Source organism: Micromys minutus (assembly GCF_963924665.1).
Source record: "Micromys minutus genome assembly, chromosome: X".
In the NCBI taxonomy this organism is placed as follows: domain Eukaryota; kingdom Metazoa; phylum Chordata; class Mammalia; order Rodentia; family Muridae; genus Micromys; species Micromys minutus.
Window position 1 is genome coordinate 59,351,679 of NC_137970.1, and position 18,894 is coordinate 59,370,572.

The 18,894-nt window shown below is 36.4% G+C and overlaps 3 protein-coding genes across 3 annotated transcripts; all 3 read left to right on the top strand.

Annotated features, from left to right (window-relative positions):
- The first annotated feature begins 1,092 nt into the window (after positions 1-1,092).
- Positions 1,093-1,632, top strand: LOC308414501 (large ribosomal subunit protein eL24-like). Its single transcript, XM_080909732.1, has one exon. It carries the CDS (start codon positions 1,122-1,124, stop codon positions 1,593-1,595), a length of 474 nt encoding a protein of 157 aa, XP_080765858.1. The 5' UTR covers positions 1,093-1,121; the 3' UTR covers positions 1,596-1,632.
- Positions 1,633-14,203: 12,571 nt separating this feature from the next.
- LOC308415601 (ubiquitin-conjugating enzyme E2 D2-like) lies at positions 14,204-14,602 on the top strand (the record flags this gene model as incomplete). Its single annotated transcript, XM_080910653.1, has 1 exon — positions 14,204-14,602. The coding sequence occupies exon 1, from the start codon at positions 14,246-14,248 to the stop codon at positions 14,600-14,602; it is 357 nt and encodes a 118-aa protein (XP_080766779.1). The 5' UTR covers positions 14,204-14,245.
- A 2,514-nt stretch (positions 14,603-17,116) lies between these two features.
- Positions 17,117-17,982, top strand: LOC308414337 (TIP41-like protein; the record flags this gene model as incomplete). The annotated part of the gene is given in 2 exon segments (XM_080909573.1): positions 17,117-17,443; positions 17,447-17,982. Coding segments are annotated over 2 exon segments (813 nt in total). The 3' UTR covers positions 17,933-17,982.
- Positions 17,983-18,894: the final 912 nt, after the last annotated feature.

Here is an 18,894-nt window from a genome sequence, read left to right on the forward strand (position 1 = left end):
AAATAGAAGAACCTAAAATAAATATGCATACTTGATTTTTAAAAAAAAGTATACAGTTAAATAAATATAGTATATTTTATAAATGGTGCTGGTCTACCTGGATGTCTGCATGTTATAAAAATGAAAAGAGATTCATATCTATCACCCTGAACAAAATTCAAGTTCTGGTGAATCAAAGACTTCAACATAAAATCATATACACTAAGTCTAAAAGAAAGTGGTAAATAGCCTTGAATAATAAATTGACACAGGAGAAAACATTCGGAACAGAACAGCAACAGTTCAGAATTAAGATCAAGAATGAATAAAGGTGACCCCAAAAAACTGCCAACCTCTGTAAGACAAAGTACACCATGTAAAAGGAGAAAAAAGCAGCCTACAGAATGGGAAAATATTTTCACCAACTCCACTTCTGACTGAGTGCTGACATCTAAAATATATACACAACTCAAGAAAGTAAACATCATCAAACCAAATGACCCAATTAAAAAATTGATAAAGATCTAAATAGAATCCTCGACACAGCAATCCCTCATGGCTGAGAAACATTTAAAGAAATGATCAATATCTTCAGGCACCAGGGAAATGGAAATCAAAACAACTCTGACATTTCATCTTTTGCCAGTCAAAATGGCTACATACAAAAATCTCAAGAAACAACCCATGGCTGGCCAAGATGTTAATCGAACAAAACAATTCTCTATAGCTGGTAGGAGTGCAAACTTGTACAATCACTTTGGAAATAAACTTGTCAGTTTCTCAAAAAAAAAAAAAAAAAAAAATTGGCAAAGTTCTACCTCAAGCCCAACTATACCATTTCTGGGCAAATACAAAAAAGAAGTTCTATTATACCACAAGAACACTTACTTAGCTTAATGATAAGGACAATGTTTATTTACACAATGGATTATTACTTATTCAGTAATAGCAATGTCATGAAATTTACAGGAAAAATAGATAGAACTAGAAATGATCATCCTGAGTTACATAACTCAGACCCACCCAAAAAGACAAATATGATATGTACCCAATTTAAATAGATATTAGTCATAAAGTAGAGGATAATAATGCTACAAATCGCTCTTCGCCATCTTTCCCCCAGCAGGCCGACATCTACCACCATGAAGGTCGAGCTGTGCAGTTTTAGCGGGTACAAGATCTACCCGGGACACGGGCGGCGCTACGCCAGGACCGACGGGAAGGTTTTCCAGTTTCTTAATGCAAAATGCGAGTCTGCATTCCTGTCCAAAAGGAATCCTCGGCAGATAAACTGGACTGTCCTCTACAGAAGAAAACACAAGAAAGGACAGTCGGAAGAAATTCAAAAGAAAAGAACCCGCCGTGCAGTCAAGCTCCAGCGAGCCATCACTGGTGCATCTCTTGCTGATATAATGGCCAAGAGGAATCAGAAGCCAGAAGTTAGGAAAGCTCAGCGAGAGCAGGCCATAAGGGCTGCCAAGGAAGCAAAAAAGGCTAAGCAGGCATCAAAGAAGACAGCAATGGCTGCTGCCAAGGCCCCCACAAAGGCAGCACCTAAACAAAAGATTGTGAAGCCTGTGAAGGTCTCTGCTCCCAGAGTTGGTGGGAAACGCTAAATTGGTAGATCAGAGTTTAAAATAAAGATCTGTCTCTAAAAAAAAAAAAAAAAAAAAAAAAAAAAAAAAAAAAAAAAAAAAATGCTACAAATCACAGACCCAAAGAAACTAAATAACAAGGAGGACCTAAAGGGGCATGCTTGAATCTCACAGAGAAGGGCAATGTAGAAGAATTTTAATCTAACTACATTTCTACAGTGGCAAATGATCACATCCAAAGACCTTCTAGGTCTCAGTGATCTAGCTGGAGTAACACACCTTTAATCCTTCTGGATGGAATACAGACATACACTTTGCATATATCTTTGATCACAAACAATGTAGGTAATGTTAATTTGTAGAAGGAAGTAACCGTGTTTGCCTAATGAATGGACAAAGTGAAAACTCAAGCAAAGACTAAACAGAATGAGTCAGAGATAGATTATGCCCAACTCTCATGAGCATAGACAGGAGAGACTTGACAATACAGTGCAGAGTTTAGGGGGAAAGGATGGAGGAGAGAGGAGGTAGGTAGAGACAAAGGTAGTGAGAGACAGAGAGAGTGAGAGACAGAAAATGAAGTAGAGTGAGGGAGGGAGAGAGAGAAGAGAAAGAGAAAAGAAGAGAAGAAGAAGAAGAAGAAGAAGAAGAAGAAGAAGAAGAAGAAGAAGAAGAGGAGGAGGAAGAGGAGGAGGAGGAGGAGGAGGAGGCGGAGGAGGAGGAGGAGGAGGAGGAGGAGGAGGAGGAGGAAGAGGAGGAGGAGGAGGAGGAGGAGGAGGAGGAGGAGAAGAGGAGACAGTTTTACTGGGATAATTTTACAGTGACAGGCTGCAGGTCTGAAGACAGAATAGGTTAGAGAATGAGAATCAAACAAAAGATTAGAATATATTGCCAGATTTGCCACAGTTCAAAAAGAGCAAGAAAGAATGTGCTTATTCAGCAGTAGACCTCTGGGAAAATTACATAGTGTGTATAAAAATTACAATTACATAGTGTATAAAATATCATTTACTGGGAAATACAGTTGACATCTGAAGATGAACGAATGGAGGAAACTGGGTGAGGGAGGGATTAGGAATGAGAAAAGGAGAGATGAAGTCCAGCAGCTGACAGAGACAACAGAGATACACAATATTAGGAGAGACAACTAGATGGGGGATGATCTCTGGTACAAGCTAGAAACTAGGACAATAGAAATTCCCAGTATTCTATCAGGGTGGCCATAGGTAAGACTCCTAGCAATGGGGGAATACAGACAATGAATCAGCCATCCCTTGTAGCCAGGCAAAATTTTAATGGAGCTATTGGTACAGACTCAAAACCTTATACTCAGAGTTTGCTTTATTAACAAAGGTACAGGGTTGGGGATGAAGTAGAAATTGTACTCATGCCTTAATGATAATGGACTGAACCTCTGAATTTGTAAGCCAGCCCCAAATAAGTGTCATCCTTATAAAAGTTGCCTTTGTCATGGTTTTCATTCACAAAGGTAAAAGCATAACAAAGACACACCCATATTCTTTTTTTTTTTTTGACACCCATATAAGTAATTTCAACAAAACTCTGGTTCATCAAGTAGTACTTTGTTGGAATCCCTTGTTTAGCCTGTCACTTGTTCCTATCTGGGCCCAGTAGAAGTTTGTTCTAGGAATACTGTCATACAACATTAGAGTAGGTCTATATTATTAAACAATATATTAGCATAATTTTATTGTTCAAGGAATTTTAAAATTACAACTCAAATTACATAAGTCCTTATTTGTCTCTAAAAGTGATAATTCATCAAACAGATAGTTAATATGCTTAATAAGATAAACTAGTGACACATTGGTTTCATGATTGACTAATAAGAAAGCTTAAAGTTCCTTCAGTATTCTGATTTCCTTATTCTACATGTATTTTCTACTATAAAGCTAAAGATAATCTAAAAATTTAAATCAACTTACTCAAGGGAAATATTAAGCTATATTTTAAATTTCTGTTATGATGTTTTTAGGTACCAGATTTATAGAATAAGCTAACTCTAATAAATATATTTATGGCATCATTGTCAATCAAATTGTAGGTCTGATTTCATGTTTACCTCTTAGCCTAAAACATCTTGTATAAGAAACATAAAATATTTATAATTGATAACTTGTAACCTTCTCTTTGCAAACTACAGATCAAAACAATTTAAGATAATATTAACCATGTCCACTACCCCTATCTCACAGCCAGATCTTACTTGTATTTTCAGGGTATGTGGTCAAAAAAAAGGTTTATTGAATAAATGTTTATGTAATATACATTGATCTTATTATTAATAATCTACTGTAAGACAAGGCTGCCCACTCTCCCCCTACCTATTCAACATAGTACTAGAAATCCTGACTGGAGCAATTAGACAGCAAAAGGAAATCAAAGGGATACAAATCAGAAAGGAAGAAATAAAAATATCACTATTTGCAAATGGCATGATAGTATACTTAAGTGAGCCCAAAAATTCCACCAGAGAACTCTTACAGCTGATAAACAAGTTCAGCAAAGTGGCTGGATATATAGTTAACTCAAAAAAATCAGTAGCCTTCCTCTACTCAAAGAAAAAAACATGCTTAGAAAGTAGGGAAAAATACCCTTCACAATAACCACAAAGACATGAAATATCTTGCTGTAACTCTAACTAAGCAAGTGAAGGACCTGTATGACAAGAACTTTAAATCTCTGAAGAAGGAAATTGAAGAAGATCTCAGAAGATGGAAAGATCTCCTATGCTCATGGATTGGAAAGATCAACATTGTAAAAATGGCCATCTTACCAAGAGCAATCTACAGATTCAATGCAATCTCCATCAAAATTCCAACCCAATTCTTCACTGAATTGGAAAAAGCAATTTGCAAATTCATCTGGAATAACAAAAAACCTAGAATATCAAAATCTATCCTCAACAACAAGAAAAAAATCTGTGGAAACCACCATTTCTGACCTCAAGCTATATTACAAGGCAGTTGTTTTAAAAACCACATGATACTAGTACAGAGATAGGTAGGTAGATCAATGGAACAGAATAGAAGATCCAGAAATGAACTCTCACACATATGATCACTTGATTTTTGACAAAAGAGCTAAAAACATTCAATGGAAAATAGACAGCCTCTTCAACAAATGGTTTGGCTCAAATGGCACTCAGCATGCAGAAGAATGAAAATAGATCCTTTCTTATCTCCTTATACAAAGCTCAAGTGCAAGTGGAACAAAGATCTCCACATAAAACCAGGTACACCGAAACTATTAGAAGAGAAATTAGGGAAAACCTTAGAACACATAGGCACAGTGGAAAATTTCCTGAACAGAACACCAATGGCTTGTGCTTTAAGATCAAGAATTGATAAATGGGACATAATGACACTGTAAAGTTTCTGTAAGGCTAAGGACACTGTTAAGAAAATTAAATGACAACCAACAGATTGGGAAAAGATCTTTACCAATCCCACACCTGATAGAGGTCTAATATCCAATATATACAAAGAACTCAAGTGAGACTCCAGAGACTCTACCTATTCTATTAAAAAAATGGGGTACAGAGCTAAACAAAGAACTATCAATTGAGGAATATCGAATGGCTGAGAAGCACCTAAGGAAATGCTCGACATCCCTAATCATCAGGGAAATGCAAATCAAAACAACTCTGAGATTCTACCTCACACCAGCCAGAATGGCTAGGATCAAAAACTCAGATGAGAGCAGATGCTGGTGAGGATGCAGAGAAAGAGGACCACTCCTCCACTGTTGGTGGGGTTGTAAACTGTTACAACCACTGTGGAAATCAGTCTGGTGGTTCCTCAGAAAATTGGACATAGTATTACCTGAAGATCCAGTTATTCTACTTCTGGGCATATACCCCAAATATTCCCCAACATACAATAAGGACACATGCTCCACCATGATTATAGCAGCTTTATTTATAATAGCCAGAAGCTGGAAAGAACCCAGATGTCCTTCAGTAGATGAATAGATACAGAAATGGTGGTATATTTACACACTGGAGTACTACTCAGCTATTAGAAACAATGACTTTATTAAATTCCTAGGCAAATTAATGTATCTAGAGAAGATCATCCTGAGTGAGGTAACCCAGTCACATAAGAACAGACACAATTTGTAGTCACTGATAATTGGATTCTAGCCTCAGAAAGCTCTGAATACCTAAGAAAACAACTCATAGACAATATGAAGCTCAAAAAATAAATAAAAAAAAAAAAAGAAAAAAAGAAAGGCGCAAAAGTGGAAGCCTCAGTTCTTCCTAGAAAATAATAATAATAGTAGTAATAATAATAATAATAATAATGATAATAATAATAATAATAATAATAATAATAAGAAGAAGAAGAAGAAGAAGAAGAAGAAGAAGAAGTGTATAGCACCCTCCTAAACCTTAAATCATTAATAACTCAAGAAATAAGAAAATAGCCTTGTGGCAATTTTTGGTAGTTAAAAATCATAATGTTTAATCTTTAGATACCAAAACTTTGACTCTTTCCATGTTACATTTTCTTTTACATATACTTTATGATTTTTGTAAATAGTAAAATTTCAATACATATTATCAAACCTTTTGAAAAATCAAGTACTGTGAAATATATATTCATATATATTTACAGTAAAATGCTTTTAATAATCTGTATATGTATCTCTGTTTTTTAAAATAAAGTTGAAAAAATCTACTGTAACATATATTTGCTGATGGTACCAGTATTCTGTAAAATCTTGCCCAAAACATACCATTTTAATTTCAACAAACAGAGAAGGCAGCTTCTCAATAACTTACAAACATGAGGCAATTATTTGATAAAAATACAAAAGTCACATTTTTTTCTTAATTATTTCTTTTCCTGTGAGTAAGAAGTAGTATCTCTCACTGCTCTTTTATCCTATGTATCACAAAAGTCTTCATTATACTTTCTATTCAAAATTCATACTGAATCAATTTTTGTTCTCACTTTCTATTATTTCATGCAAAAATGTGTGTCATTTTCATATTTCTGTGAATTTTAGTAATTTTCAAAAGATATATAGCAAACATTTGCTTTCTCGGTGAACTAAAACCTTACCTAGAATTACAGAGCTATGACCAATTAAAAAACACATAAGTAATAGGAAAATTTTAACAGCCAAAGTGTAGATTAAGTCAGTTTTATAATCACTTTATAAAGTAGTTTCATATTACCTTATTGAATCATTGAGAACATTATTTTTGAGATTTGTATCTAATATATACTGAATATTATCTAAAGTAATTATTAGTTTATGTGAAAATTACTTTAGGACACATAATCATGGAGTGCACTAGTCCTCCATGTTCCCCACCATCCTGAAGCATCTGATCTAAGAGAAAAATGGAATGGTCTTTTGAAGACACAGGTTTAGTGTCAATTAGGTGACAGCAACATGGAGTGTTGGGCCAGGGTTCTTTAGAAGGCAGTTAAGCATTGAATCATCTTCCAATATATGGTACAATGTCTCCCATAGTCAGGATCCATGAGTCCAGAAATCAAGGGGTGAAAAGGGAATATTTCCACTCACTGTCATTCCTAGTGACCCACAAGAAAAGGTTTTGATTCTTTTCCCCACAACCCTAAATTCTACTGGCCTGGAAATTTTGGTTCCAGAGTAGGTAGTGTTTCTGCAAAGAGCCACATCAAACATTCCATTGAACTGGAAGCTAAAACTTACCCCTAGTCATTTTGGGCTTCTAATGACCTTAACCCATCTGGCTAAGAGGAATAACAATGTTAGGAGGGGTGATAGATCAGATTACCATGGGAAAATTAGATTTTCTCTGCACAATAAAGGTAAGAAGGATTAAGTCTGGAGTGCAGGAAATCATTTAGAGCATCTCTTAGTACTACTATGTCCAGTGATTAAAGTCAATGGGAAACTGCAAAAGTCTTAATCCAAGCAGGATGACAAAGGTCACAGACACATCAGGGAGGAATTTATGGGCCACTTCTTTAGGAAAAGAGCCAAGGTGTGCCAAGGTGCTTGCAGGGGGTTGGGGAAATAGAGTGCATAGTAGAGGAAGGTAGTTATAAATTCCATCTAAAATTACATGACCTGTTGCAGAAATGAGGTATTAATGCTTTGTGCTTTATTTTGTTAAGAACATATTTCTATAGATATTTGTGCTTTCTTCCAATTTCTTTAACATAAATTAAAAGAATATCAATTGGTATTTAAGTTGAAATACTAAAAAGATGTTCTTAAAGGACATTGACCTATTCTAAATTTAACATGTGGTTACGAGATAGCTGTATCATGTTATGCATATTTATGATCTGCTTATTGTTTCATTTTGGCAGGAAATATGATTTGTGCGAAGTTGATGGGGGGGTGTGGATGGTTGTCAACTTGACTACAACTGGAAAGAACTGCAATCCAGAATTGCAGGGCACACCTGTGATCCAGATCTTGAGGCTAGAAGACACAGATTTCTGACCTGAATCTTGACATGAAGATCTTAAAGCATAGTGGCCATGGTACCTTTAATTCCAGAGGACTAAGGCAAGATCTTTGAATTCCAGGTCAGCCTGGAACAAAGCAAACCCCAAATCCAGGCATGGAGGCAGACACCTTTAATCTGCCCCACACCTTCTGCTGGAGGCCTGCATAAGGACATTGAAAGAAAGAAGATTCACTGTCTTCTTTGACTCTTTGCACTTACTTTACAGAACATCTGCTTGAACCAACTTCTACAGAAGACCAGCTAAACCAACTAGCTTCATAGGATTGAACAACTATTAGATTCATGGACTTCCCATTCACAGCTATCTATTGTTGGGTAAATTGGAGTACAGACTGTAAGTCATCACAATAAATTCCCTTAATATATAAAGATATTCTATAAGTTCTGTGACTCTAGAGAACACTGCTTAATACATATTATAAGCAAAAAGATTTTTATTACTAATACTTGGCAGATGAAGGGACAGAAGCATAAGCAGTTTAAATAATTCTTAGTCTCATGGCCAGACAGTGAAAAATCTAAGATTGAAACATATGTAGGCTTCCTGTAAAGTTTAGTTGCATTAACCACAATAGATCAAGAAACCATGTCACAGGAAATTAAAATGATCATGTAATAATCATGCTAAAGATCTTAGATTAGTACCTTGAGTCTCAATCCAATATTTCATACAATCTACAAATTTGCATCTCCTCATCTTATATAAACAATGCTAATACCATGAGAAAGGCTAAATTATTTTTTAAAAAAAGAGGTATTTGGAACATCCCTGAATGTCTAGGGTGATTTTAGAATCTCTATAAATACAGGAACACAAGAAAGTATTGGTGAATGGTCTAAAGGAGGTTGGAGAAACTAGAACTTGTAAATAATGCCTGGTATAATATAATAGTACAATGGATTTTTATGAGGTAATTAACCACTCTATGACTGTATTTAAAGTTCACTGCATAGTAACATACTGTAAACCTTACCAAGAACTCATGGCCAGTGAGGTTTTCAACCTTATTAGAGATTATTATTTTAATATATTGATATGGTGTTAAACTTCCTTTTAAAAATTTATACTAATAACTATACACTAGTCCAACTCTCATCTGAGCACCTTCTTTTTATGGTGGATTACAATTAATAATGTGATTTACAATTGATCAACATGCAGAGAATAGATGACTCTGGATTCCTCAGCCACAAATGTGATATCCATGTCACAAGCCCTTACTTCAAGGCTCAGGTAGTCATCATGACAAAGAAAGTAGAAAGACGGCAAAAGCCAAAGGTCAGGAAAAACCATTACTGTTCGCAGGACATGAAAGAGCAACGGCACTAATAACTGTGGTTGCCTACACAAGACTTTCACAGTATCAAGCCACAAAGTATTCATGCATATATAGGAAATTGGGTCTCCAGATGTCACTTTTAACAGAGGATATACTGATAGTTTCTGGTGAAGAGAGAGTAATGGTTTTCAGTATTATGACCCTTCATAGAAATGGCCTTATACACATATGTATGTTAGCAGCAGTAATTAGACTCAGTTTTAGTAGAAACAAACAAAAAAGAAGACTTAAAGTTAGTTAAGAGGAAAATGTATGTGGGTGAGCCAGGAAGAGTTGGCTAGAGAGGGAGGAAGATGGAAATGATCAAAATACATTATATAGATGTATAAAATTTGTAAGTAATAAATAAATATGTAGTTTAAATGCAGGTACCCTAAGTGGAGAGATAAATCAGATCCCATAAGCCAGTGGTGAACAAACAAAACACCAGTGCTACTGAAAGGATATTTATGAGTTGTTGATCAAAAAATCTCCAGAGGCTCTCTAAAATAACCTTCACTGTTACATTTGCTTATGGTTGCCCACAATCCTTCGATTGCTGAGAACACTACATATTTTATATAAGACACAGAGAAACCATGCACTAGATATGTTTTTAATGCTTAGATTTAAGAATTTGAAATGGTTCTACGCAGGCAGCTGAAGAAAAAAAAAATTATCCATGCTATAATATTGACCTGGCATAAAAGATGTGCCCTCTGATGAATTTGTAATATTATTGTTACTAGAGGTAACCACTTGCAATCTGATTTAATGTTAAGCCTACACTATAAGAAGGAACTCATGTCTGGAACTCTAAACCTGGACATAAGCCCATGCCTGTGGATATCATAGGCCTAGGGGACTCTGATATTCTCACTGGGATTGATGGACAGCCTTCTATATAATTATGCATATAACCATAAACAACTGCTGATATCATCTTTGATCAGATATACTTCCCTAGTGAATAGACTCGTGGTTAGTCAAAGTGTTGGGAACAAGTGACTTTTGAGTACAGAGCCCTAAATGAGAGATCTGTATGACCTGTTTCAAGGCTCAGGAAATAACACAGAATATGCAACAGCAGGAAGATAAAAGCTGTACAATTTGGATATACATACTGCTAGTTACTGTCATCTGGGCATGATATATGGTCATTGCAATCATGAGCTCACAGTAGTGCTGAATGAGTTAAATTTTAAAATTTAAAAAAGAGCTTTTTGTAAAAATAGCATAATACTTGCCCATAAAAACAAATGCAGATGGAATTAGTACCTTTTTGTGACAAGACTACCACACAGTGAGGAGATTCGCCTAAAATTCTTATCAAGGCTACTTCTGGTATAACCAGAATTTGATCTTGATGGAGAATTCCATGAAAAACTAGCCAACTTAGTATTTATATTTTAGGAACTAAAGGTCTGGATGTTCTAGCTCTCAGAGGTTCTGCTAAACTGCCTGTTTTGTTGACCCCCTTTCAGCTACTTACCTTAGCTTCTGTTAAATTGCTTACTTCAGGAAGGTCCACTGTGTTATGATTACCAGTGAGCTTAATACAGCCATCATTCCAATTCAGCAGTTTTCTTGGTTCATTTAAATCTGCATGTTAATATCAATATACTATTTTATCCCCTTAGAAATTGAAAATGTCTTAACTGATTATTAGTAACACCTTACTGCAGAAATGGAAAAGATAATTTATGAATTAGTTATTGTAGCACATAACAACAGCTTGTTAAAGGACGTGTGAACAAACTCCAAACACAATAACCTTCAGATAGAAAGATTATTGCTAGAAAACTGTTTTCTACAGTCTTAAAAGTCCATTTTGAATCCCAAATTATTTTAGGATATCTTTCTCTGTAATATATGCAGTATAATTAAGTGAATCAAAACATTTATTTTATTTTTAAAATTTCAAAATGTATACTAAATATTCTTAAAGCTTTAATATGCAATCATTAACATCACCAACAAGATTTATTTTGGAATTTAGAAAATATATAGTTATTTTCCATTATAAACTTATAAGAACAAGCTAATGTCTGGAAGTAAAGAAAAATGCTGGACACTATTGGAAGTAATTTTCTTAATCAAATAGTTGGAATCAGTAAGACCTAGGTCACTGAGTGGTACCATTCCCTGGGAAAGTGTGTTTGCACTGTACAAGAAATCGAGTTAAGGATGAAATTGTGAGTAAACTAGCAAACATATTTCCACTATGGTACCTGCTTCAAGTTTCTATTTGAATTCCTGCCCCAATTTTTCTCAGTAATAGCTTGTGATCTGAAAGTATAAGCTGAAATAAACTTCTTTCTTTAAGTTCATTTTGGTCAGGATGATTTATAATATCACAGAAGTGAAATAAGAACAAATATCACTCCAAATAGGGCATTGACTGAAAAAGAACAGTTTTGTGCCTTTATCTAGGATTAAAAATTTACTTGCATTTTTAATATTTGTACTTGGGGCTACAGAGAACATTCACTGATTAAAAGTTCTTGCTACTCCTGCAGAGATCCCAGATTTGGTACCCAGCACACACGATATTATCTCATAGCCATTCAGAACTCTAGTACCTTTCTAAGCACTGCACGCACACACACACAAACAAACATACATATCTACCACATATACACAGTAAAGCACTTATATATGTAAAGTGAAATAAAGCTTTTACAAATATATCTACATTAGAATAAGTTATCTGTCATCATTTTTACTTGATTGTTGAATCAAACACTTTATATAATGTGTGGTTTTCTACATTAAAATACCATGATGTGCAAATAAAATTCTACAATACTTGTAGTAGACATGCAGTTAGACATTTTACCTGAAGGTAGAATTGATCCAGATGAAATATATTCATTGATCATAATACATTTCTATAACACATGTTCTAAAATTTGCATGGCAGTTGTGTTTACATTAATTTGAGTGGACATGAACTTTAAAAATACATGAAAGCATATTGAATGCAAGTATAAAGTTATGGTGTCCTTTTAATATTTCAATCATTCATCAAAGTGTATTGTTAACATATAGTGTATAGCAAGTTGAAGGTTTAAGCAATATTAGTTCAGTACTAAAAAAAAAAAAAAAAACTTCAGAAAACACTTTGTTATACTTAGACTGTTTTAAAATACATTGAAGCTACTACAAAGCTGATTAACTTATTATAATTTTCAATGGTTCTAGAGAAGTTAGTGGTATGTTTTGTACATGGAGGTATGTTATGGTGGGAAGGGTGCACCCCCATGGAGGGACCAGCCGTATATATGACAGTCTCATATAGAATAAAGTTTATTTGGGGGCATGGGAAGGAGGGTTGGGAAGGGAGTAGAGGCAGAGAATAAGAGGGTACAGAGAGTAGGGAAGGGAATTGGGGGGGAAGGGAGAGAGAAAGGGAAGAAGGGAGGGGAAGAGGGGGAGAGAAGGAAAAAGAATAGAACACAGGGGGTAGGGCTGGGCAGGGAGGGGGGCAGAGAGGGGCTGCACACAGAGAGCACAGCAGGAGGCCAAAGAGTCCCAGACTCCTACTTGGCTGTTGCTAGGTAATTGTTGGTAGAGCCTAGAAGGAATGCTAACATCCCAACAGTTAAAGAATGTTTAAGTTCATTCAGAACCTAAATTTTAATTTCTCTTAGGCAATCTTTAGTACTTTTAATAGTTCTTGGGAATACAAGTTTTCTGTAATAAAATTAAGTCCACATAGCTTATAAAAACCCATGAAGAGTTCATTGTAACACATCATAAACTGCTTTAACTTCCTTACAACTTTCAAAACACAGATCTGAGCCCACTTTCTTGTCCCGTTTTCCTCTTCATTACCAAATTGTCAGATTATCAATGTCGATGTTTTTAATACTGAGAAGTTATAAAATTTTTATTGATTTTTATGAAAATTGAATCTTTAACTGATAGTTACTTTAAGCAACATTATCACAGCATTATTTTTTTCTAAAGTTGTTCATACTAGAGAATATAATCCTTAGGAAACATAAAATTAAGGGCCATAGTGTGTTCACCCTAAAAATACAGAAATTACAGCAAAGCTATTGTAGTGAGTAGAGGGGCATTGACTGATATATTCTGAATGAGTAGAAGAGATTCATTGCGACTCACTAGATAAAAGTCCAAATATTCTATGAAGCTGTGCAGTACAGCCATTTTCTCCTTGCCCCCAACATGCTCGTCTCCCACATTATTCTAAGGTGAATACCCATACTGACCTCACACTGATACCAGCTGACCCCACGCTGACCCCACGCTGACCCCACGCTGACCCCACGCTGACCCCACGCTGAAGCCAAGTTGACTGACTTGCCCCATGCTATTATGCTCTGTGATGTCATAGAATATCCTTTAGCCGTTACCCAGATATTGGTCAGAGTCCTGTCTGTGCTAGTGGCAGACTGCCTGAGGAACTTCAGCCTCTCCAGACAGCTGTGTTTCCTGGCATCACCACACCTTCCAGCAACCACAACAGATTCTTTCACTCTTGGCCTGAAGTCACAGAAGTTCTTGTAGCTCTACAGGTTAGTTAAGTAACTAATCCCTCCAGCCTTTGGCTTGGTGTCCTCTCTCTCTCTCTCTCTCTCTCTCATCCATCTCTGAATTATGCTTTAAGGACATGACCTACCTTCCTTCAGCCTAATTATCTGTTTATTTTCTCTCTCTCTATAGACCTTCGGGGCAACAGAGCCATCTACCAGCTGCCACATTCGCTGAAGATGCATCATTCTACTTTTGAGGAGATCGCTATTAAACGAATCCGGATGGAGTTCCTTTCCTTCTCTCAAGATCCCCCGGCTCAGTGTTCTGCAGGCCCAGTGGCGGAAAATATGTTTCATTGGCAAGCGACCATAATGGGGCCCGAAGATAGCCCCTACCAGGGAGGGGTTTTTTTCTTATCTGTCCACTTTCCAAACAATTACCCCTTCAGGCCCCCCAAAATTGCGTTCATTACCCGCATTTACCATCCAAACATTAACAAAAATGGAAGTATCTGCCTAAATATCTTGAATTCTGAGTGGTCACCTGCACTTACAATTTCCAAAGTCCTTCTATCTATCTGCTCGCTATTGTGCGATCCAAACCCAGATGACCCCCTGGTTCCTGAAATTGCGAAGGTCTACCGCCAGGATCCAAAGAAGTATAATAGAATGGCTCGGGAGTGGACAGCGAGATATGCAATGTGATTTCAACATATATTGGTCATAATAATAAAAGCCGGTGGTTCACTTTATCAGTCATTTTTGTTTTTCTTCCTTTGAGCGAAGTGACGACTTTCTAACCTTTTCTAGATAGATTCCCATTGTACAGTTTCCATAGTACCATAGGGTAACTATGGGTGAGGGTCGGGGTGGAAAAGATGGGAAAACGGATGGGATACCGGGAAGGTGGGGAGTGCAAGTGAGATGAAACTGAGTGTGGGGAAGTGGGAGGTGAAAGAGGGAAAGATGGACAGGAGGTTAGCAGGGGCAGAGCATGAGAATGAGAAGGGAAGATGGGTGGAATAAGGGTAGAAGAAGGGGTGACAATAAGAACAGATTGTTTGGGTGTGGGAAAGAGGGGATTGAGAAGAGGGGAGATAGAAGAGATATGTGGGGTAGGTGGTGGGTGAATGAGAAGACAGATGGATGAGGTATGGGGAAGAGACTGAGACTAGATAGATCAGGGCCTAGTGGAAAACCCCGTGCTTTTTTTTTTTTTTTTTTTTTTTTGTTTAATTAAAAGAATGTAACAATAAAACGGTGTTCTATACTTAAAAAAAAAAGGATTTATTTATTTTAGTTATATGAATACACTGTTGCTATCTTCACACACACCAAAAGAGGGCATCAGATCCAATCACAGATGGTTGTGAGCTACCATGTGGTTGCTGGGAATTGCACTCTGAACCTTTGGGAGAGCAATCAGTGTTTTTAACCACTGAGCCATGTCTTCAGCTCCCTCTTATACTCTTAAATCAGACAGTTCTTTGCTCAGCCATCATTGGAGTATCTTCTTTCTGCTGCAGATGGGAACAAGTAGAGACCCACAGCCAGACATTATACAGACAAAGAAAGACTTTAGAACACTCAGAAATAAATGAGATGTCTCCATCAAATCTGTTCCTTCACATCTCAGGACACCCTGTGTAAGAGTTTAAGAGTCATAAGAGATGAAGAATACCAGAGAAATGAAGCTTTTAAAACACAATATAACCAATGCACATATGAATTCACAGAGACTCTGAGCAGCATACCCAGAGTTTTCATTTCTCTGTGGGATATCAGATGGGAATGGTAGAGCTCAAAGGAGAAGTGAACACATGCCCTTAACCCTAACTCACAATTTATTTCCTAAGGATAAATAGATACAAATGAAAATTTAGTTGTCTCACTGTGCAAACAATCTTTAAGGACATGCTGCTTGCTCAATGGTTTGCTAAGGGAAGTCAAGAAGATGAATATCACATATTTTATCTTATATGTGGAACATTTTACTCACATAAACATCATAAATATACTGGAAGTAAGCTATTTGGGAAGATAAAGCAGACACGTGAGAGGGGGTACTAAGACAAGAGAGGGTAATCTGAGTATGAATGTAATCAAGTTATGAGATTTATTGTAGCTAGGGCTAACTAAGAATTATTCATATACAGAAAAACAGTAATTACAGTCATCATGCAATATCCTTAGTGACTCTGGGAAAATTATAGCTGTCTCAAGACATTTCACTAATAGGAAAAAAAATGGGTGGGTCATTTGATGATTGATAAATAATGTTAACACCTGATTCCTTATAATCCCATACTACCAATAAATTACTTCCAAAATCCATGGAACTGTCCCTATGATTGTTTGTTTTTGTTGTTGTTTTTGTTTCCAGTTATCCAATGGAGAGCAATGCACACTTACTAATATACAGGCTATGAATAGAAAGCTAATATTGTTAAAACATGGCTCTCTTTGTATCATTGATAAGTAGAAGGTGATACAGATGTTCATGGCTAGATATATCCATGTTGTTCCGGCATTATTAAGGATTTAGTAGCTCAGTAATCTGATCACCTTTAGCCTTGAGATAAATTAGAGACAATGAAAATGAAGGTTAATTTGGAATTAGCTATAGTTGAAATTCTGTTACTTCAGTTGCTTTTCAGTAGATAAAAGGGTTTCTGTTGCCCAAGTGAAATTGAAGGTTATCATAGACCCATGATAAATTCTAAAAGAAAAATAAAACAAATGCAGCATATTCAAGTTTATGAAAATTCAATAAACTAAAGTGTAGAGGAATTTTAATCCAGAAAATTACGTTTACTGAAGTAGGCTTTCTAAGCAAAAATTCTAGAAATTCCAGATATAATTTTGTAGCTCTTCAAAACATAGATGAAAAGGCTATTTCTACTAAATTTGAGGGTTTATATTCCTTGAAATATTGCTCGGGAAGGGCCCTAATGTATGAAGAAATGGTGGACTGATTGTCATGAAAGATTTTTCCACAAGGAGAAAATTGTGTAATATATATGTCTTATAGTTATGCTATAGGAATTTGCAAGTCTAGATCCCTAATCTTCATTATTTCTGATAACTATTTTCTGTAGATCAGTACAAACGTGGTGAAGAGAACACTATAGCACCCAGGAGCTGAGCTGTAGGGAGGGCCATATTGTGACTGCTGCTGCAGGTGCTTGCTCCGAGTAGCCCTGTGGCCCCGCTTATGCCATGATGATCCACAGCTTTCAGAGCAGGCACCAGGACTTCTCCTTCGTGCCTTGGAAGCTGACGGCGTCCAAGACCCACATCATGAAGTCTGTGGATGTGGAAAAGCTAGCTGATGAGCTGCATATGCCATCCCTCCCTGAAATGATGTTTGGAGACAACGTTCTAAGGATGCAGCATGGCTCTGGCTTTGGAATAGAGTTCAATGCCATGGATGCACTGAGATGTGTGAACAACTACCAGGGCATGCTCAAAGTAGCTTATGCTGAAGAGTGGCAGGAAAGTAGGACAGAGGGTGAACACTCCAAAGAAGTTATTAAGCCATATGACTAGACCTATACAGCAGATTATAAAGGAACGCTGCTTGGAGAATCTCTTAAATTAAAGGTTGTACCTACAACAGATCATATAGATACAGAAAAATTGAAAGCCAGAGAACAGATTAAATTTTTTGAAGAAGTTCTCCTGTTTGAAGATGAATTACATGATCATGACGTTTCCAGCCTGAGTATGAAAATTAGAGTAATGCCTTCCAGCTTTTTTCTGCTATTGCGGTTTTTCCTGAGAATTGATGGGGTGCTCATTAGAACGAATGACACAAGGCTTCACCATGAGGCTGACAAGACCTACATGTTACGAGAATATACATCCAGAGAGAGCAAAATTGCTAATTTAATGCATGTTCCACCTTCCCTCTTCACGGAACCTAATGAAATATCACAATATTTACCAATTAAGGAAGCAGTTTGTGAGAAGCTAGTATTTCCAGAAAGAATTGATCCTAACCCCATGGACTCACAAAGTACACCCTCAGAATAAAATGTAATATAGCATACTCTCCATGTGGAACCTGACTGGATACCTTGGCTATTTATAAGGGTATTTTTTATTATGAGAATTAATGTTCTTGCTTTTTTGCAGATTTTCTGTAGCCTTAAAGGAAAATAAAAGATTGTTGCAGGCAGGTTCCACTCAACTCCTAATTATACTGTCTGCTTTTAAGTTTCTGCTCCGGAGAGATACATGCTCTGGAGCTTAATTTGGATTCTTAACTCATCACAAATTGTGACCTCAGCAGTGATGTGTATGTGTCTCATGAGCGGGACATAATCTGCATCCATCCTGAAGAATCGTCTTCTACTGTGAAAAGGCTGACCTGCAAATGCCATCACTGAGCCCCCATGCGGTGTGACCTTCCCAGGATTCTGACTGCATGCTGATGTGCTACTCTGGCTCTTGGCTGTGGGCTTTCTGGTGTTTATTCGTACTTCTGGAGAGTTGTGACATGTCACCTACAAAATTAATCTTGTATTATTCATTAGTTGGAATTTCTGGGCAACATCATATTGTGTGTGTTTGTACACACATGTGTTTTTTTAATCTTTTCATTTAAATGTCTTTGTCTCTGAGTAGTTAGATTACTTATTTTGATAATTCATTGTTACAAATTGTGGAAAATTAAAATGAAATAATTGACTTTTTTTTAATTAAAGAGGCCTGAGGTGGGGAGGAGGAGTGTGCTTCTGAAGATTGTATTAGTGTATTCCTGTGAGGAGTACCAAGGTGTGTCCTTGGCCATTTCTAAATATGACATATGCCATTTTATATTTATTTGTCAAAGTGTCTGTTGTAAGAGGAGAATAAATAATAAGAAATTATGTCAAAAAAAAGAAAGAAAGAAAGAAAGAGAACACTACCACCACTGAAGATGGACACTTGAATTATATGGTTCAAATGAAGGCATTTAATTACCAGAAGTAAAGATATAAGCTGACTAGAAT